The sequence below is a fragment of the Colletotrichum scovillei genome (assembly GCF_011075155.1).
Source record: "Colletotrichum scovillei strain TJNH1 chromosome Unknown Contig00002, whole genome shotgun sequence".
In the NCBI taxonomy this organism is placed as follows: domain Eukaryota; kingdom Fungi; phylum Ascomycota; class Sordariomycetes; order Glomerellales; family Glomerellaceae; genus Colletotrichum; species Colletotrichum scovillei.
In genome coordinates, this window is record NW_023336260.1 from 1,046,919 (window position 1) to 1,074,724 (window position 27,806).

General features: G+C 50.5%; 9 protein-coding genes across 9 annotated transcripts; 7 read left to right on the top strand and 2 right to left on the bottom strand.

The window, feature by feature from the left end:
- Positions 1–5: 5 nt before the first annotated feature.
- On the bottom strand, positions 6–2,349 carry HER10_EVM0004725 (impB/mucB/samB family protein). Its single transcript, XM_035474359.1, has 2 exons — positions 2,042–2,349; positions 6–1,983 (listed from the first exon to the last, which is right to left on the bottom strand). The coding sequence occupies exons 1-2, from the start codon at positions 2,183–2,185 to the stop codon at positions 211–213; spliced, it is 1,917 nt and encodes a 638-aa protein (XP_035337148.1). The 5' UTR covers positions 2,186–2,349; the 3' UTR covers positions 6–210.
- A 139-nt stretch (positions 2,350–2,488) lies between these two features.
- On the bottom strand, positions 2,489–4,341 carry HER10_EVM0007873 (feruloyl esterase B). The gene has a single exon (XM_035477414.1). It carries the CDS (start codon positions 4,252–4,254, stop codon positions 2,626–2,628), a length of 1,629 nt encoding a protein of 542 aa, XP_035337397.1. The 5' UTR covers positions 4,255–4,341; the 3' UTR covers positions 2,489–2,625.
- Positions 4,342–7,400: 3,059 nt separating this feature from the next.
- Positions 7,401–9,087, top strand: HER10_EVM0008016 (uncharacterized protein; the record flags this gene model as incomplete). The annotated part of the gene is made up of 3 exons (XM_035477553.1): positions 7,401–7,670; positions 7,740–7,983; positions 8,051–9,087. The coding sequence occupies 3 exons, from the start codon at positions 7,401–7,403 to the stop codon at positions 9,085–9,087; spliced, it is 1,551 nt and encodes a 516-aa protein (XP_035337412.1).
- Positions 9,088–10,600: 1,513 nt separating this feature from the next.
- HER10_EVM0004196 (uncharacterized protein) lies at positions 10,601–11,525 on the top strand (the record flags this gene model as incomplete). Its single annotated transcript, XM_035473848.1, has 2 exons — positions 10,601–10,750; positions 10,827–11,525. The coding sequence occupies 2 exons, from the start codon at positions 10,601–10,603 to the stop codon at positions 11,523–11,525; spliced, it is 849 nt and encodes a 282-aa protein (XP_035337105.1).
- Positions 11,526–12,477: 952 nt separating this feature from the next.
- HER10_EVM0010425 (uncharacterized protein) lies at positions 12,478–14,478 on the top strand (the record flags this gene model as incomplete). Its single annotated transcript, XM_035479885.1, has 2 exons — positions 12,478–12,783; positions 13,318–14,478. 2 exons carry the CDS (start codon positions 12,478–12,480, stop codon positions 14,476–14,478), a joined length of 1,467 nt encoding a protein of 488 aa, XP_035337626.1.
- A 2,082-nt stretch (positions 14,479–16,560) lies between these two features.
- HER10_EVM0006625 (uncharacterized protein) lies at positions 16,561–17,101 on the top strand (the record flags this gene model as incomplete). Its single annotated transcript, XM_035476206.1, has 2 exons — positions 16,561–16,908; positions 16,973–17,101. The coding sequence occupies 2 exons, from the start codon at positions 16,561–16,563 to the stop codon at positions 17,099–17,101; spliced, it is 477 nt and encodes a 158-aa protein (XP_035337299.1).
- Positions 17,102–17,411: 310 nt separating this feature from the next.
- Positions 17,412–17,709, top strand: HER10_EVM0005940 (uncharacterized protein; the record flags this gene model as incomplete). The annotated part of the gene is made up of 2 exons (XM_035475541.1): positions 17,412–17,612; positions 17,680–17,709. The coding sequence occupies 2 exons, from the start codon at positions 17,412–17,414 to the stop codon at positions 17,707–17,709; spliced, it is 231 nt and encodes a 76-aa protein (XP_035337244.1).
- A 2,733-nt stretch (positions 17,710–20,442) lies between these two features.
- HER10_EVM0000510 (carboxymuconolactone decarboxylase) lies at positions 20,443–20,919 on the top strand (the record flags this gene model as incomplete). Its single annotated transcript, XM_035470289.1, has 2 exons — positions 20,443–20,535; positions 20,596–20,919. 2 exons carry the CDS (start codon positions 20,443–20,445, stop codon positions 20,917–20,919), a joined length of 417 nt encoding a protein of 138 aa, XP_035336815.1.
- Positions 20,920–21,528: 609 nt separating this feature from the next.
- Positions 21,529–26,955, top strand: HER10_EVM0005681 (ankyrin repeat protein; the record flags this gene model as incomplete). The annotated part of the gene is made up of 5 exons (XM_035475287.1): positions 21,529–22,204; positions 22,263–22,860; positions 22,931–23,555; positions 23,619–25,383; positions 26,884–26,955. Exons 1-5 carry the CDS (start codon positions 22,172–22,174, stop codon positions 26,953–26,955), a joined length of 3,093 nt encoding a protein of 1,030 aa, XP_035337227.1. The 5' UTR covers positions 21,529–22,171.
- Positions 26,956–27,806: the final 851 nt, after the last annotated feature.

Here is a 27,806-nt window from a genome sequence, read left to right on the forward strand (position 1 = left end):
TGTGTTCAAGGATGTCTGTATGTGATAATGGCGGATAGTGTGAGTAACAGGATTGCCCAGAAGGAAGAAGTGAGTCGCCATCCGGGGTACCAGGTGCGACTCGTGGCAGACAAAGGCGAGGTGGGGTGACGAGGCCTCTCCACGCCCGGCAAAAGCTATTGAGATCATGTAATATTACGGGTATCATCTAGCTCGGGTTGTCATCACGGCTCATCCAAAACAAAGCTTCTTCTGCCGTGGGTCGTCACTCGGCGGTCTCGCGGGTGGTCTGCCGCGTTTCTTTTCTCCACCGACCTTGACCTTCTTTGCGTCTGGCGTCGTCGACCTCGAGGGCTGCGCAGGGGGGATGTCCTCGTGCACGGCTTCGCGAATGGTCTGTCTTGAGAGGCAAAGGTCGATGTGCTCGTTGAACTGCCGCTCATCCGGCGCTTGTGGGCGATTGCAAATTGGGCAATCCCACATCTCATCGTTGACGGGTGCGTATTCCGGTACAGGGTTCGGTAGAATCTCCTTGCCGTGTCTTCTAGCTGGGCTTGGCTCGCTGTCGATGTTCGTACCATCGCTCTCGATGTCAACTGCTTGGAAATCCTCATGATTGCCAAGCCCCAAAAATTCTGCTTCAGGCCACCGCTCCCAGCCGTCATCGTCAAGTTCACCGCTGGCTCCAGGGTGCACAGGCCTGGGGTCCTTCTGGGGTGATGTCAGGCCATCAGGTCTTCGTGATCTGAAACCAAAGAATGCCATCGTATCTGGCTTCTTCGTGCTGACAAGGTGTGTGCATCGTAGGCCCATTAGGCGCAGCATCATCCCTGGCATTTCCTCCTCCAACTTGGCCAAGATGGGAACGGAGAAATGATAAAGGTCGTCAGCCAGACATATTGCTCTCGGTAACACGATTTGTCGCGTAAAGACCTCGTACGTGTGAAGCTTCACCTTGAGAACCAGCGTGCGACCCTTGACTTCTGCCCTCTTCATATCCTTCTCCAGCTCCTCCGCAGTCCACTTCAGCTTTTCTCTCAATTGCTGGGGATCAGACATATCCTTGAAAGTGCTCTCGGTGCCGACACTCTTCCTCTCGTACTCCTCTGCCGGCTGAATTTTGGTGCGCCCTAGGCCGAGATAGACATTAATCAGGAATTCGTACGCCTTGTCGCCAAAGAGCGGTCGGAGGAATTGGCGATAAGGGTAGATGTCTGCGCAAGTCTTGATACCAATTTCGGCCAACTGCCGCTCAAGTACACGACCAACGCCATTGACCTTTCTGGGGGGGAGCTTCGCCATGAAACGCAAGATTTCGCCTCGATCATTTGGCAGAACGAACTGGCCGTTGGGCTTATTCATGTTTGAACAGATCTTGGCAAGCTTCGCATTTGCTGCGATACCCGCTGATACTGTGATCTTGGTTCTCTCGTGGACCTCTCGCCGCATCTGCTCCACGGCTTCGGCCGGCTCAATACCCTTATTCGTGCAGTATTCCGTGATATTCAAGTACGCCTCGTCAATACTCGCGCTCTCGAATCGAGGGTCGTATTCGACTAGGATCTCGCGGATCTCGTGTGCCTTGGCCGTGTACTTCTCAAAGTTGAGCTTGAGCAGGACCAGTTCGGGACATAGCTTCTTGGCGACGAATCCAGCCATCCCGCTCCGACATCCATACTTTCGCGCAACGTAATTACACGTCGTCAGAACACCGCCGCCAACAGCGAAGGGGATATCTTTGAGTTCGGGTCGGTCTAGGAGTTCGACGGCAGCATAAAACGCATCGCAGTCGACATGCACGATGTATTGAGTCAGATCTCGGGACATCTCCAACTGTGTGATGAGCTGGTCAGCGAGACGACGCTCTCGACTGAGGTCTTGCTTCTCGAGGTGGCGTTTCTTTTCGAGGATCTGTTCAATCTTTTTTGTCAAGGTTTTGTCGCGTTCTTCTTCACGATTGAAGAATTTTGATCCTTTCGAGGCATTGTAGATGATCTCGGACACCTGACAGGCCACTGTTAGGGATATTGGCACCCCGCCATAGTGCAGGCTGGAGACATACCTTAGACTGGTCGACAGCATCCTGCCCAGCTTTTGTAAGGGATGGACCCAAAAGGGAGTATTTGAGAGTGTCATGCTCTAACTCCCCATGGGCATCTTCCAGCACCTCGTCGAGGGACGGCGGGGACGTCGCCGATGCCGTCATCGTGAAATGATGGACAACGTTGAAAGAGAAGCGTATAGAGATGCCGGAGCAACTATCGTGAAAGGCATGTCTCCTTAGTCAGTGCCGTATGTGTTGGTGGAGTATATTGCCGGTGCTGATAGTTTCACGTCACATGGGTGAGGATTGATGATGCCCCTCCATTCGCATGGCTTTGATGGTTGCAAAGTGGCGACGCGTCGGATCTCTCTGGCTGCGTTGTCAGCAAACTGGCGCGGGGTCACGTGGTGCAGACACGAGTTGATATTTAGTTAAACGTGAAATATAGGAACTGGAGACTCCTATCCACACTATATCACATTAAACATTATTGCTATTATGCAGTACTCTAGCTCCTAACGCCGCTTCCGGCTGCCCACAATCGCCTGCCGCTGTCTTTTTGACCAGTCTCTTCAACTAAATGCCATCAATTCCCTGCGTCTCTAAGTTGAACACGTGAAACTCTCAGCCTTTGACTGATCACCACCGCTGGTGAACTTTTGCGTTGACGGGTACGGGCAAATCGGCCTCTGCCTTAGGACCTCAGTCGTCGGATCAGTCGCATTCTTCCACGTTGTCGCAATGAGCGAGTCCGGCGCGGCACCGCCGTCAACCCACTGCTGGAGCGCAAGAAGCGCATCGTGTGTCGCGTCGGAATAGCCTGGCACCGAGTAGTTGCCACCGCCGAGCAGCTGTTCCGCCTGTCCCGGTCCAGCAATGTACCAAGGCGCGTCGACGGTTGTGGTCTCGTGGCCCAGTCCTGGGAGGAAGAAGAGACGGAACCAAGCGCGAACGGCCTCGACGTCGCCGCCGGACTGCGCAACAACCTTGTCGTAGTAAACTTGCGATGCCTTGGCTGGAACATCAGCATCGGACAGGCCGTGGTACATGATGATCTTGCCGCCGAGACTGGAGAACTTGGTCAGGTTGAAGGTGTTGACATCGAGTTCACCAGGGTTCGTTTCGTTGGCGTACGCGGGGACAGTCTCGTTGTAGCTTGACCACGCCCACTCCGCGTCATTGAAGAGGAAGTACTTCATGTAGCCGACGGCCACCTCGTTCGGCTCAGAACCATTACCGCCACCCAGCAGCGATCCCCATCCGTATTCGGAGGAGGGGCTGACGCCAGGGAAGACAGTTTCGTCGTTGACCTTGTAGTCGGCGTACAGCGCCTGAGCGACGGTGACTTGCTCAGCGGACAGACAAGCTGTTGCGTCAACACCGTCTTTGCCGCAGGTGAAGAGGTCATAGTCGATAGTGCAGTTGGCGGGATCGCTGACAATGCTGTCCTCGACTCCGTCCGCAGCATCGCACTGCTTCCTGACGGCATCGCCAATCACGGTGAACTTCTCTGATGGGATATGCTTCGCGTTATCGGTGGGCAGGTTGGTGGTACCAATCGCGATCCTCCAGCTTTGTAAATGGCTTTGCCACCAAGCCGGGGCACCGATCAAGAGCGCCGAGAAGTCGCGAGGGTACAGCTCAGCCGCCTTGAGACCCTGTCGACCACCATCTGACGTGCCGGAGAAGTAGGACGCTGTAGGGGCCAGACCGTAGTACTTCTCGACAACTCTCTGAGCCAGCGCCAGAGAGTTGTGCAGTGCCCTGTGTCCGTAGTCCAGCTTGGCACCATTGTTGTTCAGCGCCCAGGTAAGGTTGTTCTGGGTAGAGTTGTGGCCAGCATCGGTTCCGAGTGTGACGAAGCCGTACTTGACGCCGACAGCCATGGCCGGAGCGTTAACGCCTCCCGAAAAGCCATCATTGCCCACCGTGAGGATCTTGTTGTTCCACTCGTCTGGCAGGAACATGGCAAACTTGTACTCATTTCCTTCTGATGTCTTTGCGATGAAGCTCACGGCGCAGAGACTAGGCAAGTTCGTGACGTTACCCGGAAAAGCGACGTTGCCCTCCTCGGAGAAGCCGTTGCCCGCATCGACCGACTCGACGGTTGAGATGGAGGCGTTGGCGTTGATCCAGTAGCTGATCAGCCTCGGGGTGCATGATGTTGAGTTCGTAGCAGCAACCTGCCGCACCGCGGCAAGCGCAATTGTTAGGGAAGCAGTCCACTTCATCTTTGATCTTTGGTCAAGAAATCCTTGAGGCGATGGAGCAACAGGGCCCTTGGCTCCCACGGGCAAACCCCGCTATTTAAGATCCGCAACATTGGAATGAGTGATTTTGAAGGTTTGTTGACCATGTTTCCATTTCGCCACATATCATAGCATCAAAAGCAGCCTCTGTTTACTTCTACACATCTGTTTGCGGCTGGCGTCTCGGGCTCTCGGCGCTCATCTGACGATGGGAGTTGACATTCCTGCACGACCAATGAACTGGCCAGTCCTGAGACATGATCTTTCCGCTCTCGGCTCCATCCAATGAGTGGTCATGATCACTGCCCAAAATGATGCGCATCATGCCATGCGATTGTCCGCTCGCGGCTATCTTAGCGCTAACATTAACTAGATTAACGTTGTTGCTAGTACGAGCTACCAGAGGCCCGGATCGAGGGCATGTTCGTCAAAATGCGTCTTGGTGCAGGCAGTGAGGTGGTGGGGTTTGCTTCCTTCCTGCGTCGAATGGTTGACTGTTCAGATCACGAATCAACAAGAAGAACACAACGTATCTCTGAGGGAGGTTGTAAGAGCTATTGAATCAATGCTACGGGTTCTAAAGAGTGTTGGGGCCAGTATGCGGACAAGTGATCGACCGGCGTCCTGAATTCTCATCAGGGAAAGACTGCCAAGACTGCTTGCGGGGAATGTCAATCAAGGAATGAAATAGCAGCGCGGGTCCGGCGAGAATGAAGAATGAAGTCGGAAAAAGAAAACCACGAAGCAAAGTAACTCAAGAAGCATGAAGCCCAGCACCAAGACTCGCCCTTCCCCGGGCGCCTATTTGCCACCTTTTGTGATTGAGCACGACTTTTTGAGATGACGCGTAACGTAGTCCGGCCTTGCCAACCTTTTCCCACAACGAGGGCAATAATACCATTCTTCAACCCTCCCATGGGCTGTGTTACGGTGGCGGTTGAGCTCCCTTTTGTCGGTAAATCCTTCGGAGCAGCGATCAGGGACGGCCCTGGGCATGTGAACGAGGCACTTGACTGGCTTCGTGTGAGTTTTTAGATGTTTGCTGGACCATAATCAGCTCTGCTGCATAACGTGACCGAGGGTTTGGGGCTTCACGACTTACTTGAGCATGTACTTCTTAGGAAACCCCATGGGACAGAAGTGGCATCCAAACTTGGTTTCCTCCAATACCCGTAGAGCCAAGTTCATTGCCTCTTGATCTTGTAGCTCCCACCCTTCTGGAACTTTTGAGTGCCGCAGGCTGAGACAATGAGCCTCGGTTTGTGACAATCCACCTTCAGAAGCCTAATGTTCTGAAGATGTGGTTCTCGGAGTGTGGTCAGATGACATAAGGGGGCTTTGGTAGTCATCACTTGGTCCACTGGACAGTAGGATGTTCAAGTGAAGGCTCCTATCTTGAGAAGGCGGTTCAATGGCATTGGAAGAACCCTCATCTCCAATATGGAACCACCCCAGGTCGTTTTGTTCGAAGGGTTCAGAGTCGTGAGGAGCATCCTGGTCGATATTGCACATCATGCTAAGATCGAATTGAGCCGGCCCTGTTGAAACTGCAGAACACTTACTAGTCAGCAATTTCCTTCGCTTGACGTAGGTAACACCAAGCGACCAGAGAACGAAGCCTTACAGCTCTGCACACCCTACATGTAGACTAGGTAGTAATGGCAAAAGAGATTGGACGGCACGCCAGCCTGTCTCTCGCAAGGGCCTCCCGCAGGCGATCCGCTAGGTCCTTCCTTGCCTTACACACCTAACCTGACCTGAAGAATGGGAACCGGGATTTGAACTAACCAGCCGCTACTTCGACTGTCCGTGACAATCCTTGATTGGTTTTGTTCGAAGAGGTGGGGTAGCAAAGAGAAAGGGTGAAGATTCGCAAGGCTAGACCGTCGTGTAAATTTCGCGAAGGCTCTGTCGCAAAGACGTTCTTCGAGCATTGAACACACCAGTGAGAAACTCTGAAGTTGCAGTGAGAGCCGGCCGTACAAGTAAGTTGAGCATACTACACAGGGCGAGTCGCACATAATATAGGAATGTGGATGCTGAGTGAACGTCCCGACATTTCTTTTTCATACCATGGCTACAGCGGCTTGCGGTGCAGGCCTTACGAGTTCTTGAACGGGCTAAGATCTCATGCATCAAATAGCAGCAAGAAGTCTACTTACTCTAGCTACCTTAGACACCTCAACTGTTAAGAGGTGCATTGATAAACTTTGAAGTGTTGGGGCTGCCATGCATACATCTGCTAAGGGTAGCTTGAAGTCTAAGCGCAGGCATCTAGTCCAGCATATCAGACATCTCTGTTTTCAAGGACTGTTAGCAGTCTCGGTGATGATAATTGTCGCATCCCCATTTGCCGATGATCGAGTCATCCGCCTTGGAACGCCACAAATGGTCGTCCTCCGACTCTAGCTGCCGAGGACGCATTTTGCTAATACATCCAGAGCCAATCATAATGCCGATGAACTCTTGGAAGTTTTGAGGCGGTGTCACTTAGGGCAGAAAAGACGACCTCAAGTGTGACCAACAGGCGAGCTGAGTGGTTGATGGTCACCACGTATCCCATATTGGTGATTTCGTCCCGCATCACCCTTGCATCAACATGCATGACGCATCGACAACCAGGCTTGATTGGATGTATTTCCTTTCCAGTGAACTCAATGCTTCCAGCTTCCTTTCGCCGTGTCGCCTTCGTGTTACTTTACCTAAGGTAAGCAACCTAGGGCTGGTTTCTGGCAGACTAAGTTGCCCTGCGTAAGAGCAATTGAGCTTTTTGGCTCACTCGGTCCAAGCCTTAAATTCAAAGCACTTCTAGAAAGATCTGATATTCCCATTCAATATCCTTAATGTGTTACTACGGTCACTGCTGCGCCCGTTGCTAGTGACACCCCCTATCGGACCTGCCGATGATGGCGGAAGACGAGCCCATCTCCATGGCCTCACCGTTTCGCGCGAGGAATCAACGTAAGAGATTCCCTGTTCCTGCGGGAGCTGTGCGCTGATACTTTGGTTCGAAAGGAACCGTGGATGTGGAAGGTATCGGTGTCCTCACTGTCAAGCTCCGTGACCGGTTGACTTGGTTGTACGAGGCTTTGGTATTGCTATGTGGCCTAATTGAGGCTTGTAAGAGGATGCAAAATGGACGATATCGGCAGTCTTCTGAAACAGGCGAGCTTGGTGGCAATTCTCGCACAAGTCTTGAGTTCTTCAGCAACAAATTGGCTCAGATATGTGATAACCAACCGTTCGGGTCCACAATCACAGCACTCGCCATCATCCAAAAGCCCGACAAGATTCAGTACATCATTACATCCAACCAGCGAAGCCCTGAAGATGCTCAGTCTGCAGTGATAACCATCCGAAAGCTTCTTGACAAGATGGCTCTACAGACACGCGCCGACGTTAGAGACGATGATCGATCCCCAGTCTTTCGCGAACTTCTTCGAAGCATACTCCTATTTCATACGCAGCGAGTTACTCTCTATGAATCGAGACTTAACCAACGACTGGATCAATGCATTGAAGAGTTGAAGACTAGGTCCTTGGATGCGGGTATGTTTTCCATTAATCAGGCTAACGGCGTCTGCGTTATTCAACTGAGGTACTCAGCTAATCTTCGAAAAGCTGTTTCTCCAGGGAAACCTCTCCTTGATGAGCTAGAGCATTTCCAGGTTTTGATCAAGCCCGAGGTCTCTTTGGATGACAGCGAAGAGTGTAAGTCTGGTCTAGGCTTTCCATATTTCGAAGAGAATTGCTGAGCCGACCCCGTATGCCAATGCAGCCGCTTGCCATTTCGAACATCTAATTTTAACCGTAAAGGCCTTCCGCAAAAGTCCGATGTACGAATCGGTCGTTGAAAGAGCCAGGGAAGGACGCTTCGACGAGTCTGAGCGCTGGTGTGAGCTACAGCACTTCATCGGACGACTTTCTTCGTATCATGGTGCTGTTCGGGCCATCGTCTCCGGCCGTAGACGGCTTCACCCAGACTTGTTCGAAAACTTCGAAATAATTTGGCTGCCGTCAAGTATACCCATGAACAACCCGATGGACACCCTCCAAAGCCATATGCGTGTGAATACGCAGAAAAAAAGGCGTTCAGCAGACAACATTATTCGGAGATTGATGAGAAACTCGGCAGAACGTGATACGACTCTCGAACAGGCCAAAGCTCTTCAGGCCTGTGGCTTGGATGAGTCTATCATGCACCAGTGCCAAAAGACGTCTTTTAAACCCATAGTACATTGCGAAATCTTGTTATTGCAATTTCTCGGTCGAGAATATGGCCGAGATCGCCATCACATCCCGTTCTTCGACGATGTGAGATATATAGGCTGCAGTAAACCCACCTGCCGGCTGTGCGAATATTACTTCGCTGCTCATAATACGGACATCCAAGTTCGGCCCGGACACAAGAATGTCTACTCAAATTGGACTATCCCAAATCTTTTTGCCAACGACTTGGCTGAAGCGAACGAGAGAGACGACCTGCTCGACAAGGTCATCAGCAAGATTAGAGAGGATGCACTTCGCGCTTTAAGAGAGAAAATATCCGATGGCAAGAGATTTGACTCAGACACTCACTCTTCTTACCCAACACATCAGTCGCTGGAAACCAATGATCGGCCAAACACGGATGGGCTAGCGTCCGCATTGGGAGACCTAACTCTCGTGAACCCAGCCGACATGGACGATTTTCAATCCTTATCAGAAGAAGCCCGGAGCATCTACTCAGAAGCAGAGGAACAAGAGACAGATGAAGACGATTGGGCAGGCTATGGCCATGCTGAACATTCTGGTGGCGTGTCTCTCCAGGGTTGAGGAAGGCCGCGGTTTATCTACATATTATTTCCCTGCCTTGTTTCTCTTTCGCATGCCTTACTGTTTGTTCTCTTGTGCAAGGCAGTATTATAGGTGGTAAGCATGCTCAATACTCATCGAGTTTTCAAACATAGTCCATTCCTACTTAGACCTTTTGAAAACGCTGCCTGCTTCACATGTGAAGCATTTTCAGATATGCTGCGTGGTTTCTGTCAACAGCTGAGTATGCGATGCTAGTGTTGGTCATATCCTCCACCTCTTGAGGCACGACCAGAAACGAGTCGTCTACTTTCGTAGCATCCGCTTAGGTTATGCAGCCTCTTTTGCCATTGTGATTGTATGTACGGACGGGCGTGAACGAATGGGTGTGAACCCCCGTTGCCCGAAGTTAGTAAGCAAGCAAACATCTGTAGTAAATGGTTAAGCCTAGGGTGAGTGCTTTTGAGCGTTATTATACCCTGGATCGAAAGAGCGCAACGGCTTTCTTGAGTTCCTTCGAAGGGCATGACTTAAAGTATTACCGTCTCAAACTCACAGGAATCTACTGGCGGGAGAGGCAGCATCAAATAAGCCAGCGTAGCTCGGTCTCGCTTCTGAGGGAGCCAAGCAGCCCTGAACACTGACAATCGAACCACTCTCATCCTTACCACACGGAGCCGGTTTCTAATTTCTCGCTACAGCGGGTCATCCTGCCGGTGACAATCTCTTCCCATTCGGAGCCGGCTTCTCATCAACGGCCGTCGCAGGTCGGCAGTAATCTCCTCTCCGATCAAAAGATCTCAACTTCAGCCTCATAATGTCGTCAGGTAAGCACGTTCAATAAACTTCGGCAGCCCGCCCGGCTGGTCATGCACACAATCGATGACCCAGCTAGGCTTCCCGCAACAGAAGCCAGTCTACTGATCGCACTCGCCATCACCATCTTTATTTGCTCTACGCCGTATAAAGAAATCGCACAGACTTCCGTCTCCAAGTAAGCCCTCAGACTCTCCTGCCAGTTCCCCGAATTGGCAGGCTGTCAAGGCAACTGTGACCCGCGACGGCGTTTCATCCCATCTACGACCTTGATCGGACCTCCGTGATTCCCTCAAACGGGAGTTCCTCAAGGCCAGAACCTGACCCGGGCGTTTGGATCAGCTCCAGATGGTTTGGTGTGGGCCTTGTTCGTATGACGGGATCTTCGCGATTGTCTACTAGCAGGGGACGGATGCCGCAGCGTCGCAAGATCTGAAGCGCTCACAGCAAGCTCTACCAGATACGTCCACTCCAACCGGCTGCCGGCGAGACCCAGATCTTTGGGACGTCGTCCGGCGTGGGAAACATCCCAACATCTTAAACGTCTGGTTCGTTATATTTTCATAAAAGACCTTGATGCCCCCTGGTAGATGTAAACGTGAACCAAGCGACTTGTTAATCCGGTCTGGCACCTGTCCATCTCTTCTGTTTGATTCCGATCTCGTTTCACTCATTTCTCCCTCAATCTCTCTCGCTCTGGTCAGCGAAGGTCGTGAGGATGAGAGCTTTTTTTGTCGTGGGCTCATTGGTGCTCAGCACTGTGGCTGCGGCGCCAGCAAATGACGTCCAAAAGAGAGACCTCCAAACAATTCAGGGGGCGTTCGTGTCCATTTCAGTGGCATCATCGAACTTGGATACAGCCATCAGAGTAAGTTAACTTCGAGAATGGGCACTGAATGTTTACACTTCCAATTGAGTAGTCCAATTGACTAACATGATATCAGGCTCTGACCCCCGACCCCAACAGTGCTTCTGCTCTCGGCCCAGCGATGATGGGACTCGAAGGTGCACTCGCACAAGCCCGCACTGATGTTGCGCCGACTTCGCCGATTGGAATCTCTGACGGCATCGCTCTTCAGAACGCCGCCGATACTTTGACGAAGAGCGTGAAGATCATGGTCATGTCAGCAATGCTCCAGCGTCAGACGCTCGACCAGATAAACATGACGCCAATGCTTCTCCAATCCTTCATGAACCAGAACATGTTGTCGGCTGCACTTGGCCAGGTCGTTCTTTCCAAACTTCCTGCAGAGGGTCTCCAAAGCGCCATGGCCGCGTTTGCCGGAGCTGGTGGCTCGGTCGGAATGGGGATTGTGTCGCTCGCCAACCCCCCTTTGGCGATGCCTCCCGGTATGGGCCCTCCCATGGGCGGCGCACCTCCAGCAGCTATGCCAGCCACTGGAGCCCCTCAAACGGGTTCGCCTCAGACAGGTTCTCCAGGAAATTCCTCCCAGTCTGGTCAGAGGGGCTCTCCTCAGATGAGCCCACCTCAAACCGGATCTCCGCAGACGAGCCAGCCTCAAACTGGCACACCGCAAACTGGATCTCAGCCCGCGAGTAGCAATCAGGGACAGGCAGGTAACGCAGCGAGTAGCGTATCGGTGAGCCAGGCTCTGGAGGGAAACGTTGTGGCGCTTTCCTGAACACGACCTACTACTGTAGTAATTGAGCTGGTGTCAAGCATCGTTCAGAGCACGATGAACCTGTCAGAGTTGCGAAGAGGATTGATGTGGGACGAGATCAGGTATTAGGTACTATTGCGCAATTCAGCAAAGTCGCTCATTTCGTTGTTCCTTCACGAATCGTTTTGCATCGTGAATCTGTTGTTCAATTATTCGAGACTCGCATAGCATAACATATTCATCTATAAAAAACACCTGATCTGGCTGGACTAGGCTTGCTGTAGTTCGCGTGTAAACAACAGATTTCCACTCATGTGATCTAAAGACCTTGGCTTTCGAGCGGCATTGCTTTGGAGGTAACGGATAAGCAAAATATCACAAGCGGGCGAAATATATTCATGTTGGCTTCAAAACGAGTGAGACACTCACACAGACGTACCAGTCGTTTATCAGCTGCGTGTACCACCATCAAAGTCTTGAGGCTTTGCCAGCATCTTGGACTCTTTCGTCGAAATTGTCGGAATAAGTCTGAATGTTCAAGTTCAGAGAATGTTCATATCGCCAATCGAATGTGACACACTGCCTCGATCAAACGAACTTCACCAAATCGAATTAAGAAGACTGAACCCCTCGATTCTATGCTTTCCGGTAGTCCGCGGCTTGAAGTGGTAATTGGTCTCATTGGACGAAAACAAGTCTAATTTTGCACCTAGCATGAACCCGGTCTGTACTTGAACAAGAAGACCGTTCCGTGTGTTCCTCTCTACGCCGAGCCCTGGGGAATATCCGAAACGCCGTCGGCCGTCTAATAACAGTGCTGCCCACACCAGTGATCGGCATTCAACCTCAAAAACAAAAGAAGCAACAAAACTCCCTTTGGGACTCCCTTTGGGATACATAACTCCGTTACTGTGGCAAAGCCGATTCTGCAGCAACAAGCAATACGGTCAATCGGAAAAGCTGGTCTGTAACAATGGACACTGATGTTGGCGATGGTAATAGGGTCGAGGTAATGAAAGAGGAGCTTAAGGGCGGTCCAGTCACTGTTGTAACACCAGATGTGGCGGAAACGTCTATCGGAATAGTTGGCGATGAATTTTCGGATAGAGAAGAAAGCGTAGTCATAGATGGAGCCAAGGTTGCGTCCGTTGCCGAGTTCCCTACAACGGTCGCTACATTTGTGGTCGACGCCGAGGCTGTTGATGACAATATATTTGGCAAATACGTTGCGACGGCTATTGAAGTAAGGTCCGAAATTAAAGTCGAGCTCAAGGGACTCGTACCTTCACTTGCTTGGATGGAAGGGGGCCCAGACGTTGTGCTTGTAACCAAGTCCGAAGACGGTGCTTGCGTGATAGAAGAGGCTGGATTTGAGACGGGATTCAAACTGCTTGTCAATGAGATTGAGGTGGATACTGAGACTGGAGTGAAAGCCGTATTCGTGAATGAATCAGTCAGAGTGGTTGCTTGACTGGTTGAAGATGGGAATATTGAAGAACTGCTGGTTGACCCTGTGCTTCCAGAGGTTGCAGTAGTCGTCCTAGGGAGAGATGTTGTACTCAGAGAAGTAGTGCTGTCCGTTAATGAAGTACTGCTACTTGACAGAATATTCGTAAGAATATCCGAGAACGTGCCGCTCGAAGCAGATGTCGGGAACGTTGTTGAGTCAGATGAATTCAACGTCACGAGTGTGCCCGTACTCGAGAGCAGTTCAGTCGTCGAGCTGCTGCTTAATGTCGGGATATCTGTAAATGATAGAGAAGTCGTTGATGAAATAGACGTTACTAAAAAGGAAATTGTTGATGATTGAGAGCTTGTCGATGAAAGAGAGCTCGCGGATGAGACAGAACCGATTGATGATAAGGAAGAAGTCGAAAACGTCGACACTATTGAACTTGAGCTGATAGGATACGTCGAAGAGTTAGAAAAGCTAGTCGAAAGGGCAGTTGTGGAAAGGGAGCTGCTATCAGGTAGTGTCGTTGAAAAGGTGGAAGTCGTTGAGCCTGACTCTGAAGAAGAAATTGAAGGAGAAGATGGAACTATTGGACCAGTGAACGTCGTGGGTTCAGTGTTTGACGTAGTGATATCGACCGTAGACGTAGGTGATGTGAGGGAAAATGAAGAAGTTGAAGAGCTAGTCGTGTTTGCGAATGGCCCGGCGGTTGATATTGAAGAGATCTGTGTGCTGCTGCTCACTTTGATGTTGGTAGTTGTGAGGGACGAGGTTGTAATGGGTTCGGAAGATGTGAAAGAGGACGTCGGGGTCGCGGTTGACGACGAGGTCAACAAAGAGCTTGATGAGCTTGAAGAAGAGATAGATGAAGGGGTTGAAGTAGATAAGAAATCTGACGTCGTTGGAGAGAAGGTGGCAGTGAATGAGGTAGATGATGGCAACGACGATGAGAGAGAGGAAGACGATGATGAGGATTGTAAGGACGAAGTCAATGATGAAGTCGATAGGATTGAAAGGGAAGTTGAGAGTGTGTCTGTTGTGGACTCTGAGATCGATGAAAAGGTTGAAGAAGTGTCCGTAAGCGAGGTCGAAGACAAATTCAAGGTTGTGGTTGGATCAGAAGCTGAAGAGGATATTGACAGGGAAGTCGACGAGAAACTCGAGGAGGAGGTTATGGATATGTCTGTTGAGGACTCCGAGCTCGTGAGAGAAATTGAAGAAGAGTCCGAAGACGAGACCGACGTTAAGGTCAGGGATAAGGTGGGATCTGAAGCCGAAAAGGATGTTGACAGAGAAGTTAAGGCGGAAGTCGAGGAGAAGGTTGAGAATGTGTCTGTGGTGGACTCTAAAGTTGATGAACTCGACGAAGAAGAAGTCGGAGTGGTTGAGGATGAGTTCGAAAAGAAGGTAAAGGATGAAGATTCAGTGCTGGACTCTGAATCCGAAGACGTCGTCGACGACGTGCTTGGCTCAGTCGATTCCGTAGTAGTCGGAGCAGGTGGAACCTCCCGGAAGCCATAATACATGCTGTAGTGGTCTAGCCCATCTGCAAAACCACCACAGCGAGCAGTGCTGTTCCCGCTGCAGAGAGTACTGCACTTCGACTCGGGGTCATAATAGGCTGCTGGATTATTGATGCCTGCCTTGCTGCACAGACATGTAGTCCCCATCAAACCAGCGAATCTGCGTACCAAGGCTGAGCATTGTATTTGACAGCTTTGGGGCTCCACGTTGGCGTCGTTCTGAATCGTTTCAAACTGTGCCATGTTCGTGATGACGTAACACCCCAAGTAGTCCATAACTCCAGAGACTGGGAGATTTACTTGGGCGTAAGTCAGCCTTGCTAGAAGCGACAATGTGAAAATCCATATCGTAGTTGACTGCATTGAAAGTCTGATTGAAATGAATGAGTGTAAAGCGGTGAATGAAATCTGGACTTTTCAAAAACACCCAAAGAGCTAGAGAGCCAGGAGAGACAGCTCAAAGTAAAGGACATGAAATGAGAATGAGAAGCAGTGATTTGAATACAGCAGCGGACGTGTTAGTCCCTTTCAAGCGCGTGAACAGCTGCGTACTTTAAGACTCCTGGTCTGATCTTGTTCCCTATTCTCGTCCCCATCACCATCACCATCCCTTATCCCTTTTCTTACAGACCTAGTTAAGAACTCGCGATGAAACATGACCTGAGCAGCCTTGAGCCGGAGGCGCAGGGCGATTGCTCATGTAGAGCCTCCTCACCACCAGTCCATGACGATGAGACGAAGATAGGAGAGCCAACATTGGCCTCACAAACTCTTGGAAGGGAGTAAGTCCGAGGCTGGGAGGCTCGTCGGCCATCCCCTAGATTCTTTTGACGGGAAGCGGACCGCTGTAAGACATAGCCCTAGCCACGGTGTAACGGGTCGTGTCACCCACACCTCGCACAATAACGAGTCCGATCAAGGGCCGGAAAAAGAAAAACCGGTAAATCAAAAACTCAAGCAATCAAAGCGAGCCGATGACCTTTCAGCCCAAAAAAGGGAATCTCGGTCACCCAACGTTTCGCTCGAGGAGGTGTATCTGCTCCTGGCCCGGCACGCCCGGCTATTCGTCGCGTGTGGCTTCCGAGACAGTATCTCCTCTTCGAAATGCCTGACTACTAGTCAGCAGCGCAAGTATGCATCCATTAACATCGACTCTAGTCATCTGAGCCTGGCCTGTAATAGAAACGCAATCAAGTCTTCAAAGAGACGTTGAATACCACCTGGGCACTCGTGGAACATTAGCTTCCTGGTCACATGACATCGCTGTCTCTATCGAATGTGACGTGTCGTACTGATGGTCTTAGATCCTCATCGCTGCTTGTACTAATTAGACCAGCTCAAGGGCCCGTCCACACCCGCTCTTTGTTGGATTCTGCGTAGGGAGGTCCATGCACCCCGCAAACCCGGAGCTTCCGTGGGGCCTCGGTTGACTTTCCGGCCGCCCACAGGCTCCATAGAAAAGGCTTTTGCCCCGCACCGTGAGCTTTCAATCTGGATTGAAGAATCAAAAACTCAGGTCATGTCTGTATGCAGTTGAATTTCACTTCATCCACAACGATTACGGAGAAGCTCTTTGAGTCGGCAATGAGAGTATGGAAAGACCTCGGCGATCATTAAGGGACCGTGCGAATATTGTATGCGTCGAATGTCACTCACGCAAAGTAAGCCGCTTCCTAGCTAGAATATTTACATCTCTATTTAGACGTGGAGCTGAGATAACACGAAGCCCTTAGGTAAAATGCGACTTACAGGTAAGCCAAGACAAGACGTGTCGAAATTGCCGACGTGCTGAAGTTCCCTGCGTGTACGTTCGCTCCTTCATGGCATGCTCTTGCAACAGAGATGCTAACTAGCGGGAATAAGTCTACGTAATGGTGTCCGCAAGAGACGTCCGCGGGGCACTGATGTTGGCGAGGCCGACATCAGAACGCCATCTGTTTCGTTGCCAGTGCCAGACCGTATGACCAGCCCGAGAGACAGTCCAAGAGGAGAGGCAGTCAGCAAACTGTCAGAGACCAGCAGCAGTCGCCAGCGAGATGTTGCGTGGAGACCTAGCAGCTTTATTGACAAAGGCTCCATCATGCACGACCCAGTCAAGACACCACCCACTGTTGTGCTGGACAATCTTACCACTGGAAACGCTGGCGTAAACGAGGCGATTCTAAGAGTCACGGGGGCTGGTATTCTGCCGCAGCCCGTACTACTACAGGCTCTGAAGGACTCGTTTTTCGAGCACGTCGTATTTTACTACTACATGGTCGATCCCGGTGATGTCGCTGGTCCAAATGCGTCGGTGCTTCTCCAGCAAGCAGTATGCTTAGCAGGTAGCCTAATGCGACACGGGGAGGACAGCGTCGGTCTCGCGGCTTCGCAATACGAGAAGGCCAAAACGCTGATCCACACTGGCTTCGAGCCTGACCAGCTGACGGTACTGAAGTCTCTGTGCCTGATGTCATGCTGGAGCGCATCTTCCCCCTATCTTGTCACGCTAGATGGACCATGGTACTGGACAGGCATGGCTTCGCGAATGGCGCTTCAACTGGGTCTTCAGAAACAGTCATCGTATTCCAATCGCCAGGGCGCTGGGTGCTTGCGGCGAATATTCTGGCACCTTCAGGTGAGTATCATGAATCCACTCTTCCTCAAACGCCGGCCTAGAAAATTGCTTCTCAAAGAAGCATGAAGATCTGACTTGACGCAGACGAGTGAAATCCTCATGACAGCTTGTTGGGGCCGACCTCTTCTTCTCAGACCCGAAGACACTGATGTAAGTCAAACCCCCCACTTCCCGGCACCCCCCTGTTTCTGGCACCCACAAAAACGCGAAAATCCACCACAACGCAATGCCCACCCCCAACCTCCTTTTATCACAACATTTTCAATTCGAGTCCAAATGGGCTCATTTTTTGCACATACCTTCTTCTATATCTAATGCCTCAATATACCGAAGATCAGCTTCGTCAGGCTCTCGAGGACATCTCAAACGGCAAGAGTCAAAAGAGAGCCTCATTGGAGTATGGGATACCACGATCAACCCTCCAACTACGTCTCCAAGGTGGTCAGACTAGGAAAGTGGCTTTTGCTGACTGGCAGAGGCTGTCTCCTGACCAGGAGAGTAAGCTGGCACAATGGGTTCGCATTCAGGCTTCGCTGGGCCTCGCACCAACGCACCAACAGGTGAAGGAATTCGCAGAGCGAGTTCTGGCTGCTGGGGATACCAAACCATTAGGAAAAGGCTGGATCTATGCCTTCGTGAGAAGGAACCCTATCATTAAGGTTCAGAGAAGTCGTTCCATCGATTCTAGACGCGTTAATGGGGCATCTACTGAGGTCATTAGGAACTGGTTTAAGTTCTTGCTATCCCTGAGATCAAGGACATCAAACCAGCCAACAGATATAATATGGATGAGACTGGCATCCTCGAGGGTCAGGGAGCTAATGGGTTAGTGCTGGGCATGGCTGAGACGACGTCTGTTCGCAAGAAACAACCTGGGTCGAGGGCATGGGTCTCTATCATTGAGTGTATCTCAGCCTTGGGTAGGGCACTTCGTCCTCTTATCATTTTCAAGGAAGACGGTCCAACAACAGTGGTTTCCATTACATCTGGTTCCATACGATGGGTGGAGTTTACAGCAACAGATAATGGCTGGACTACAGACTTAACTGCCATTGAATGGTTAGAGAAGGTGTTTATCCCACAGACTATGCCCGAGGCTGAGGGCGAGGCTCGACTGTTGATTGTGGATGGGCATGGGAGTCATACGACGACAGACTTCATGTGGAATTGCTATATTAACAATATCCATTTACTGTTCTTACCACCACACTCCTCTCATGTCCTCCAGCCACTTGACCAGTCTGTCTTCAGCCCTGTTAAGTCAGCCTATCGGAAGGAGCTCGGTTACTTGTCTCAATGGAACGACTCTACCATTATAGGTAAAAGGAACTTCCTGGACTGTTACCAGAAGGCTCGACTTGCTGGTCTATCAGTCTCGAACATCAGAAGTGGTTGAAGTGGACTGGTCTACACCCTGTAGCGATGGTTAAGCCCCTGATGAACCCTATGGTATTACCTGAGCCTTCTGCTAAGCCCACCACACCCAAACCAACCAGTCGGGGCAAAAAGCGATGCCATAATGGTCAACAAACTACCCCTGTTGAGCCATGGATTCTGCTTCCTCTGCAGTGGTCTGGTCGACACCCAGGAAGCTGGCAGAGCTCAGCGGTCAACTGCACTTATACACCCAACTCGACAATGATACCAGCACTCAACGGCTGCTGTTCAGGAAGGTGAAAAAAGGCTTCACAGAGCAGGCCTGGCAACTGGCAGTTGCCCAGCAGCAGCTGGCTCACCTGAGGGCTCAAGTTACCAACGCTGCAGTTAGGAAGAGGAAGACTGTTCAGATCGATCCCAACACGAAGTTTGCGAACATCAGGGATATCCATCGGGCTCAAATCGAAGCGGGTGAAAAGGAGGTTATTACGGCTGAATCCAGCGACTCTGAATGCCCTAGTGAGGCTGGCAGTTGTATGTGGTTGAGGATCAATAGTTAATAGTAATGAGGAGGTTGGGTTGTGATCCCATCGTTTTTGTGGGTGCCAGAAACAGGGGGGTGCCAGGAAGTGGGGGGTTTGACTTACCGCCGCTCTCAGAAGAAGACTTTACGGTGCAGAATTTCGAAGCAATTGCTACCACTTGGATGACGAAGCTCGTTCAGATTGTTGGAATCATCACTACTCTGAAATTCAGAAAAGGTGGTTCAACGTCGGCAGAAGCCGAAGCCGTCGTCTCATCCCTCTACGGCTGGCTGTCTGACTTGCCCGAAGACTTGCGGCTGTTCAATCCCGACGGGACTAGAAAGCCATTCAATCAACAACGCGCGGAGACTTTCATCTTCTACTTCGTCGCCATCATCCTGACCCAGACGATCAGCAAAAGTACTTCGCCGACGTGGAGAACTTCACCGGCGTCGGTCCTTGCTGCATCATGTGCTGCTCGGCTTTATGACGAAATCCGATGCAGAGAAAGAGTTGTACACCTGATACACTACCATGCGTTTCTTGTATTGACAGTCGGCGTCGTCTTAATATCTCATCAGCCTCAATCGCAAGAGAAAGAGATTATACTCCGCAGAGATCTTGATGTTATACATTCCGTTCTGGAGGGTATGAGCGCCAAGTATGGAGGGGCTCGCGCTATTTTGCAGAAGTTTAAAGACGCGCCACGAGACTTTGGAGGTGAGCGGGGTGATGAGTCGTCATGCGCGAGAAGCGAGACAGGAGGCTCTCATGGTTTATCAACCGCAAAGATTGTGCAGCACCATATGGGTGGCCTGTTTGCTTTCCCACCAGATATGTGCGAGAACATGGATATCCTGTCACAGAATAGCGACCCAAGAGACGAAATAATCTTCCAAGACGACGCTTTTGGAAATTTTGGGCAAATGGGGGAAGATTTTGACGACATTACCTCGTTCATGGATGTACTTGGCATGGACTTCACAAACTTTGATAGCGCCAATGGTTAAAGCACTGGCTTTCACATGCCACTGAACACCGGTTATCACTATGTAATACAATATGATTCAATCCAGGCTTGGTCCCGGTATTGGTGAAGGTATTGCCGATGCGTAGTTCGGCATGAGTTCACTGACTTCAACGCCATGTTCTCCGGAGGCTGTTTCTGTGCTTTCGGCAAATCGGCACTCGGCACTGCACCGTCCGCTCTTGTCGTTCGGTTTCCGGGTCATCATGGAAGAAGATCTTAATTAAGATTATATTATTTAACAACTGTTCAGTCTTTCGCTCTTGATCCGAATGGAGCAGATGGCAGAGAAAGCTCCCGACAGATCAAATTGAAGATTGAAGCAGGAAGATTTTGTATTTCCGCTATAATTGCATACTTCAGACGACATACTCGCCTTCAGGAAAACCATCACGATTTCAATACCGCAACCAAATCATGTCGGAACCTAGTGAAAAGCTGGTACAGGGTGCCCAGATGGCTCAAGCCTTCTTGGGGGCCAAACTTCTCAGCGTTATTCAAGAGCAAGCAGTAGGTAAACAACTGCGCGAAAGCACCGTCCAAAGAACAATGCTGATAGAATAATGACAGCGCGACGATCTGCCAAGCAAAGTTAGTGCCGAATACATTGCCGAAGTGTGTTTCTCCAGTTATGCTCGCCCCGGACTCGAGTTCAAGGAGAGGTCTTTGGTCAACATTGGCATGATGATAGCGCTCAACAGAACCCCAGAATTACGCATACATATCGCGGCAGCACTCAACCTTGGTATTTCAGAGGAGAAAATTGTGGAGACTTGTCGACATGCGATGATATACTGCGGTGTTCCGGCCGGCAGAGAAGCTTTGGCTGTTGCGAGTGACATCTTTGCTAAAGTAAATGGCACTATAAAGGAGGAAAGAGCAAAGATGTCCTGATAATATAATGAGAGCGTGCACCGCATGTAAGCAGATGATTGAAGTTCTTATCTGATGGGAGGGACGCTTGGCAGAGACTCATCGGATGCAAGGCTCTCGAGGGGAATATTGATGCTCATGCCTAGTGTGCCGTTGCACTTGCAGTCAACCAACAAATAACAGACATCATTGTTTCGCCACTCCAAAGATGGCACAAAAGCCTGGTCTGACATGGCTCTGAATTAAGCGCCGGCTCAAATGAAAAAAATGCTTTTTGTACCTGGATCGCTCATCGGCCAACAGCATGTGGCCTACCTGACCACATCACAAACCCAACATGGGCATGCATTGGACACAGAGATTCCAGAGACCCACCAATGTACTCCTTCCGGGCTCAGACCATGATGCCGAGGCTTTTGCCAACTGCTGATAGGATCTAGAACAAGATCAGCCCCCTTCTCGTGCATCTTGCACCAACAGAAACGGAACATGCATCAGAAACGGAACATGCATGGTCTACTTACATCCAACCCGAAAGCGGGAGGGCGCGGCGTTCGCCGAAGATGGACGACTTACGAGTGGGAAAGAGCAATCATGATTAAGCCTGCTATTTTTCAACTTCGCACCTCACTACATGCCAAATCACCTTCGCCGAAACATCCTTCATCGCTCGACGAAACATGGCCAGTTCAAATAGATCAGATGGCAGTTGTCTTTCGGCTTTAGGTTTCTGTTTAAGGAAACGAGGCCAACTGCGCCGAGGGACTACCAAGTCTCCAGTCCCAGCGGCCGTTCTAGCTTCTCAGGCAGAATGTCACAGTCAGCCATCGAGCCAGACGCCGGAAGCTGGTCAGAAGCCTGCTTTGACAATGCCCCAAGCAAATGATCCTGTTTCGCCAGCAGCAAAATCACCTGTGCCATCATCTGCACCAGATACAGACAACGCTCCTTCTTCAATCCCCACCTCTGAAGAACAGACTTCCGCAACAGACAGCTCTGCGACAATGCTTAGCTTATGGCAGGAAGCGTACGCCAGCGTTGACCAGAAGACCCGAGACTGGCTTGACAGCATTCCACCAGTCACTGACGCTACCGATCCGATCCCGAGTTGGTGAGTTTGGTTCGCTCTAGCGAGGAGAAGCATAAAGACGAGGCTTTGAAACTAAAGGTCGGCAACCGTGAAATTTTGTGGAGGGATTATGCGAACAGGGTCGTCTCTGTCATAACTGCAATCGGGGATATTGCCATCAATTTTGCCCCGGCACCTTCTTTGATGACATGGTCAGCAGTCAGAGTTCTTTTGAAGGTAAGGGCTGCAACGTCAAGATCCGCTGTCCACAGCAATGAGCTGACCACTTGCCCAGACCAATGTCTCTGAGCGCCAAGACCTTGTGGCCATCATGGGTTGCACAGACATGATTCTCTGTCTCCTCAGGCGTGGTAGAGTGTATGAGGAGATTTACATCGGCGAGCTGCCTAGACCAGCGACACAACAGGATCTAAAGGAAAAGCTAGTCGAGGTATATACAACCTGTCTAGAGTTCCTTTCCTTCGTCAACGAAGAATTGAAGAACAAGAATTTGAGCAGATTCTTAGACGCACTCCTGGACCCCGGGCAGGGTGAACAACGAGTGTCTGCAATCAAGGCTCTTGAAAAGGATCTAGAGCTCGCCGCACATGTTTGCGAGGCTCAAGTGAGCGAAAAACATCGAAAACTGCTTCAAAGTCTCGAGGGTCCACTGAAACGTGTTGATGACAACGTTGCGGCGGTTCTCGAGAAACTCAAAAAACGAGACAGGGAAGAAGCGATGGGAAGAATCAGTACTGTCCCTGTAGGAGTCCACCACCTCGAGAAGCGCGAAAAAAGAACTGAAGGGACATGCGAATGGTTAATCAGCAATGCCAAGTTTCGCGACTGGGAAAACTTGGCTTGCTCGTCGGTCTTCTGGCTACAGGGCAACAGTGAGTTTCAGCGCCTTGAAGCTGCTGTGTGGATTGATGGACGAACTAATGTTGCACCTTTCGTTCTTAGTCGGCACCGGGAAGTCGTTCCTTTCGTCAAAAGTCATTGACCGTTATTGGGTCCACGACGGGATCGCCAGCCAATCGCCTAGTCTGCACGATGAAGGATTCGCCTTCTTCTACTGCAATGGCTCTGACTCAACCAGGAAGAGTTATGACTCCATTGTCCGGAGCTACGTGCGACAGCTCAGTGAGATACCCAACTACTCGGACAGCGTCCACAGAGCTGCCTATTGTCTAGCCCAGGCAAAGAGCAGGATACAGGATGCCATAAGTATCAGGCAATGCGAGAGTGCCTTGATTGAGATCATCAACAGTTATCCCCGGACTGCTTTGATACTCGATGCTTTGGATGAGTGTGACAGTATGACAAAAAAGCAGCTTGTCCGCCTTTTCACAGACCTCATCCAAAAGAGCAACCGACTTTTGAAGATATTTGTCGCCAGCCGTCCAGAGTTCGAAACTGAAGGCTGCTTGAAGTTACAGACTCCGCAGACCCTGATTCAAATCAGCACTACTGACAACATCGGCGATATTGAAAGATTCGTGACGGCAGAGGCCAAAAACTGGAAGAACGCTTCTGTCGAAACGAAAGAGCTTGTCAAAGTTACTCTCGTGGAAAGGAGTAACGGAATGTCAGTGCCAGAGCTCAAGAATGACACAGCCTTTTACGAACCAGACTGACTAGCAGACCACAGGTTCAGATGGACATACCTGCAAATGGAGCAGCTCAAGAAATTCAAGACTCAAAATGACATACGCAAAAGACTCGGACAGCTTCCTAATACACTCTCAGAGGCGTACGACGAAATCTATGATAAATCGAAGGAAGCAGATTCCGAACGATTCATACTGCAGCGGACTGTGAGATGGGCCATGTGCGTTAATGGGCCATTGGAAAGCTCTTTCTTGCTTCCAGCTATCAAACTCGAGAGCGAAACAATAGGAAAAGAGGTATGCTTGGAGGATTCTGATCTCACCGAAGAAAAGGTGGAGGTTATCTGTAGACACCTAGTGGTGAAAGACACCCTTGGTATTTGGAAATTCTCACATGCATCCGTCTCCGAATATTTTGGGACAAAACAGGAGCCTTGGGTTGAGCATGCCAAAGCGGAAGTAGCGTCTTTCCTGATCAATCGCTTGATCGATTGCTGCTCAGCCTTCGGCACGGTCTGGCCCGTACTAGAGCATATGTGGCTTCGTGAATGGCAGGAAATGAGTCTCTACAACTTGGAAACCTGGTTCCAGGCAAGGCCGCGGGGCCACGTTCATACCTCCGATCCACATCATCCGCTTCAACTATACAGTCAACTCAATTGGTTGGACTGTGTCCACGGCATCTCGAGTCAAGATGCAAAGGCTTCGGTCGTAACTCAATCTCTGAAAAGATTTCTGGGTGAAAAGGGCCCCCAACAATCCTCGGAAGAGTATCAAATATTTTGTCGCTACGTCGTTCCCATGCTCGGAAGCTTGGGTGGCGTGTGTCGTGAGAGACGTAACATGGCCTACGTTCATGTGTCTCCTGACATCATGCCGCCGACGAATCCCATTTTGGGTATTGTTACATTTGGCCTTCATCATTTGTTGGCTGGCTGGTGGGACCAAGATGTTGACCTTGTACCAATGCTCAACGAAAATGGCTCAGACTTACTGACAATTGCCCTTCGTCACGGTCACATGGACCTCTTCAATGACCTTCTCAGTCGGAAGGAGTGGCAGTTCAACATGAACGGAGATACCGAGCGCCCTTACCAATCCGCATTGCGCGAAGCCATCAAGAGGGGAGACTTTGGCATCGTTAACCTGCTTCTGGGAAAAGGCGTAAGCCCTGATGGCATCATCGATGGTCAAAGCCATCTTTGTCTGGCAGTGCAGAAGGGGAGAGATTATTACACTCTTTCGCTGGAGAACGGCGCCGATCCCAACATTAGATGCGATCTAGTCGATGCTCTTCACAGCCGTTATTGTGGATCTGCCTTATCGACAGCTGCTCAGAACCGCGACTGCGACGCAATGAAAGCTCTCGTGAGGAAGGGAGCAGATGTGAACATAGAAACATCGAGAGATGAGTGGGGATCTCCGCTGGCAGCTGCTGCAGCTACTAAAAGTCTTGAGTGTGTCCGTTTTCTGGTAGAAAATGGAGCAAGAGTCAACTCTCAACTAAGATATGGAGTCTTTGGTAGTCCACTGATTGCTGCCCTATGGGGAGGCACCATGGAAGATGAACTCAACTGTGTCCGCTTCCTTGTAGAGCAGGGTGCGGACGTCAACATGAACCCAAGGTTCGGCATATTCGGTAGTCCTCTAGCAGCGGCTATATCATCGGGAAAAATTGGCAATGCTCGCTTTCTCATTGAGCAAGGCGCTGATGTCAATGCCTATCTCGAGAATGGGCAATATGGAAGCGTCCTAGCTGCTGCGATTCTGGGACCAAGTTTCAATCTCGACGTGATCAAGTTCCTTGTTGAGGAGCAAAAGGTAGACGCGGCTCAGCTGAGCTTTGTGCGGCCCAGGAGGCAGGAGGACAGAAAGAGGAGACATCTGCTTCCGCGGGAGAAGGATACCTTCTTTATGGGCTGGCTCCGAAGCGGCGCACCGCAAGTATCAGCTTATCTTATGCAAGAGCTGGGCGTCGAAGTCGAAATGTTGATCAGCATTGGTCTTCCGCATAGTTACATACCACCAAAGCTGATGGAAGGCAAACAAGTGCCAGTAATCGAGTGCGAGGAGGACTTGTTCTACCGCTAGATGGGAGAATGAGGCTCGCCGAGTCTGAATGTAGACTCCAAAATAAGAAGACGATTGATATGTCGCCGCACTCCTCGTTACACTTAGCGCTATCTGCTTGGGTGGCCAGAATGCCTAGTCACTTCCCTGAGTATGACAAATCAGATACAGAGATAATACTACATGCCGGAATCTTTATCTGTCAAATATTATGTGATACCTTTCAGTGTTAAGGGAGGTGTTCGTCGTTGTATGTACATGTACCATTGTGAATCCAACAATTTGCTTGAAGATGCTTCAGAGCATCCTGGAGCCTCAGTGACTGCATGTCTGGTTGAGTGGGATCCATGGATGGTGACACGAATGCGTAGAGTGCAGGCCTTCAAGCGGACTTGCGTGGTGTCGAGGCCTTGTGTTTGCCGAATCCCGCAATTCGTTGAGGTTTATTTCGTGGAGTTTCGGAATGCCGAGCGCCGGCTACCGAGTGCCGAAAGCCCATCATCGTCTGCCGAGGCCGTACGTTCCCTACAGTGAAACAACTGTATCTTGGACGGCTCGCGCTTGGAAGAAAACATGGGCACGTCACTATGCCTCGAGGTGAATGGTAGTGACATTAGCTACTGGTCGTAAGGCTACCTGACTCCCAGGTACCTAGACTGTGTCTATTGAAATCTTATGCTGAGCCACCAGAGCCGAGCCTGGGATGCCTACTGGCAAGCAAGGTGGAACCGTATGTTTCTGTGAACAAGTAAATACATTTATCAGACATCAGGATGTAATCTGTGGGTATAAGGAACTATAATTCACTCTATCTAGTGCCTTCCCATTTTTTGGTAGCGGCGCGCATGTCCCTCACTTTATTCGGTCTCTCAAGTCGAACCGGCATTCTGCTTATCCTATTGTGCCTTCTTGACCGAGAATCAACATGGCTTCCTCACGCGTTAGCCAAATTGGCAATCACCTTGGTCTCGGGAACCCACAAACACCAGATCTCAGCCCTGCCGCACCATACGCGGTCGTCGAACAACCCCTCGGAACAGCCAAAAAAGTCCGCATCATCACAATCGGCAGCGGCGCAAGCGGTCTCAACATGATCCGCACCTTTCGTCAGAAACTCACAAACTTCGAACACATCGTCTACGAAAAAAATCCCGAAGTCGGAGGGACATGGTACGAAAACCGCTATCCGGGATGCAAGTGCGATATACCCTCGCACAATTACCAATTCTCCTGGAGGCCGAACAAAGAGTGGACCAACTTTTTGTCTCCGGCGGAAGAGATCCAGGCGTACTTGTGCCGCTTGTGTGATGATGAAGACCTACGGCGCCAGATCAAGACCAATCATCTCGTGACGGGAGCGTTCTGGAATGAAGGTGTCGGGCGATGGACGGTTAGGGTGAAGAATTTGGAGAATGGTGTGGAGTTTGAGGATTATTGCGAGTTTTTGCTAAACGCGAGTGGGATTCTGAAGTATGAAAAAACCCCTATCAACTCAGTCCAAGTTTGGTTTTGGTGTTCTCGTGCTGACATTCAGCTTGCTACAGCAACTGGAAGTGGCCAGACATTCCCGGTCTGCACGACTTCTCTGGGTCCCTGCTTCATAGCGCCGACTGGGATGAGAAGTTCGACTGGAAAGAAAAAAGAGTGGCAGTTATAGGCAACGGCTCATCTGGAGTTCAGATCGTTCCAGCTGTACAAAAAGGTGAGTTCTGGAAAGTTTCGGTCGCATGCCATCATGATATTAACACCATCGGCAAAGACGCGAAAGAAATGATTCATTTTATCCGAGGACCAACTTGGATTGTGCCGCCCCGAGTCCAGACGTTGCTACTAGGAAAGGCCAAGGAAACGATGGAGCAGATCGAGCTGGACGATGACGAGAACTTTACGCCGGCTCAGATTGAAAGGTTCAAGGCGGACCCTGCACTCTACAAGTCTTTTGTGAAGGCCATAGAGGAGCAGGTCAACAACAACTTCTTCCTCGTTGGTGACTCAGTCTTCCTTCATCTAAACGATTTACTGATTATGAGGTTCTAGGTCCTGAAAGACTCGGAAACTCACCGACAAGTCACACAAGGCGTCACTCAGTACATGCAATCTGCGCTCAATGACGACCAGAAAATGATTGACATTCTCATCCCCAAGTTTCCTATTAGTTG

Bases quoted from the DNA above. Each gene is read 5' to 3' on its own strand.
- HER10_EVM0004725 (XM_035474359.1), bottom strand. From the start codon at position 2,185: ATGACGGCATCGGCGACGTCCCCGCCGTCCCTCGACGAGGTGCTGGAA. The intron at 1,984-2,041 runs GTATGTCTCCAG...GTGGCCTGTCAG, and splicing joins ATGCTGTCGACCAGTCTAAG to GTGTCCGAGATCATCTACAA.
- HER10_EVM0007873 (XM_035477414.1), bottom strand. From the start codon at position 4,254: ATGAAGTGGACTGCTTCCCTAACAATTGCGCTTGCCGCGGTGCGGCAG.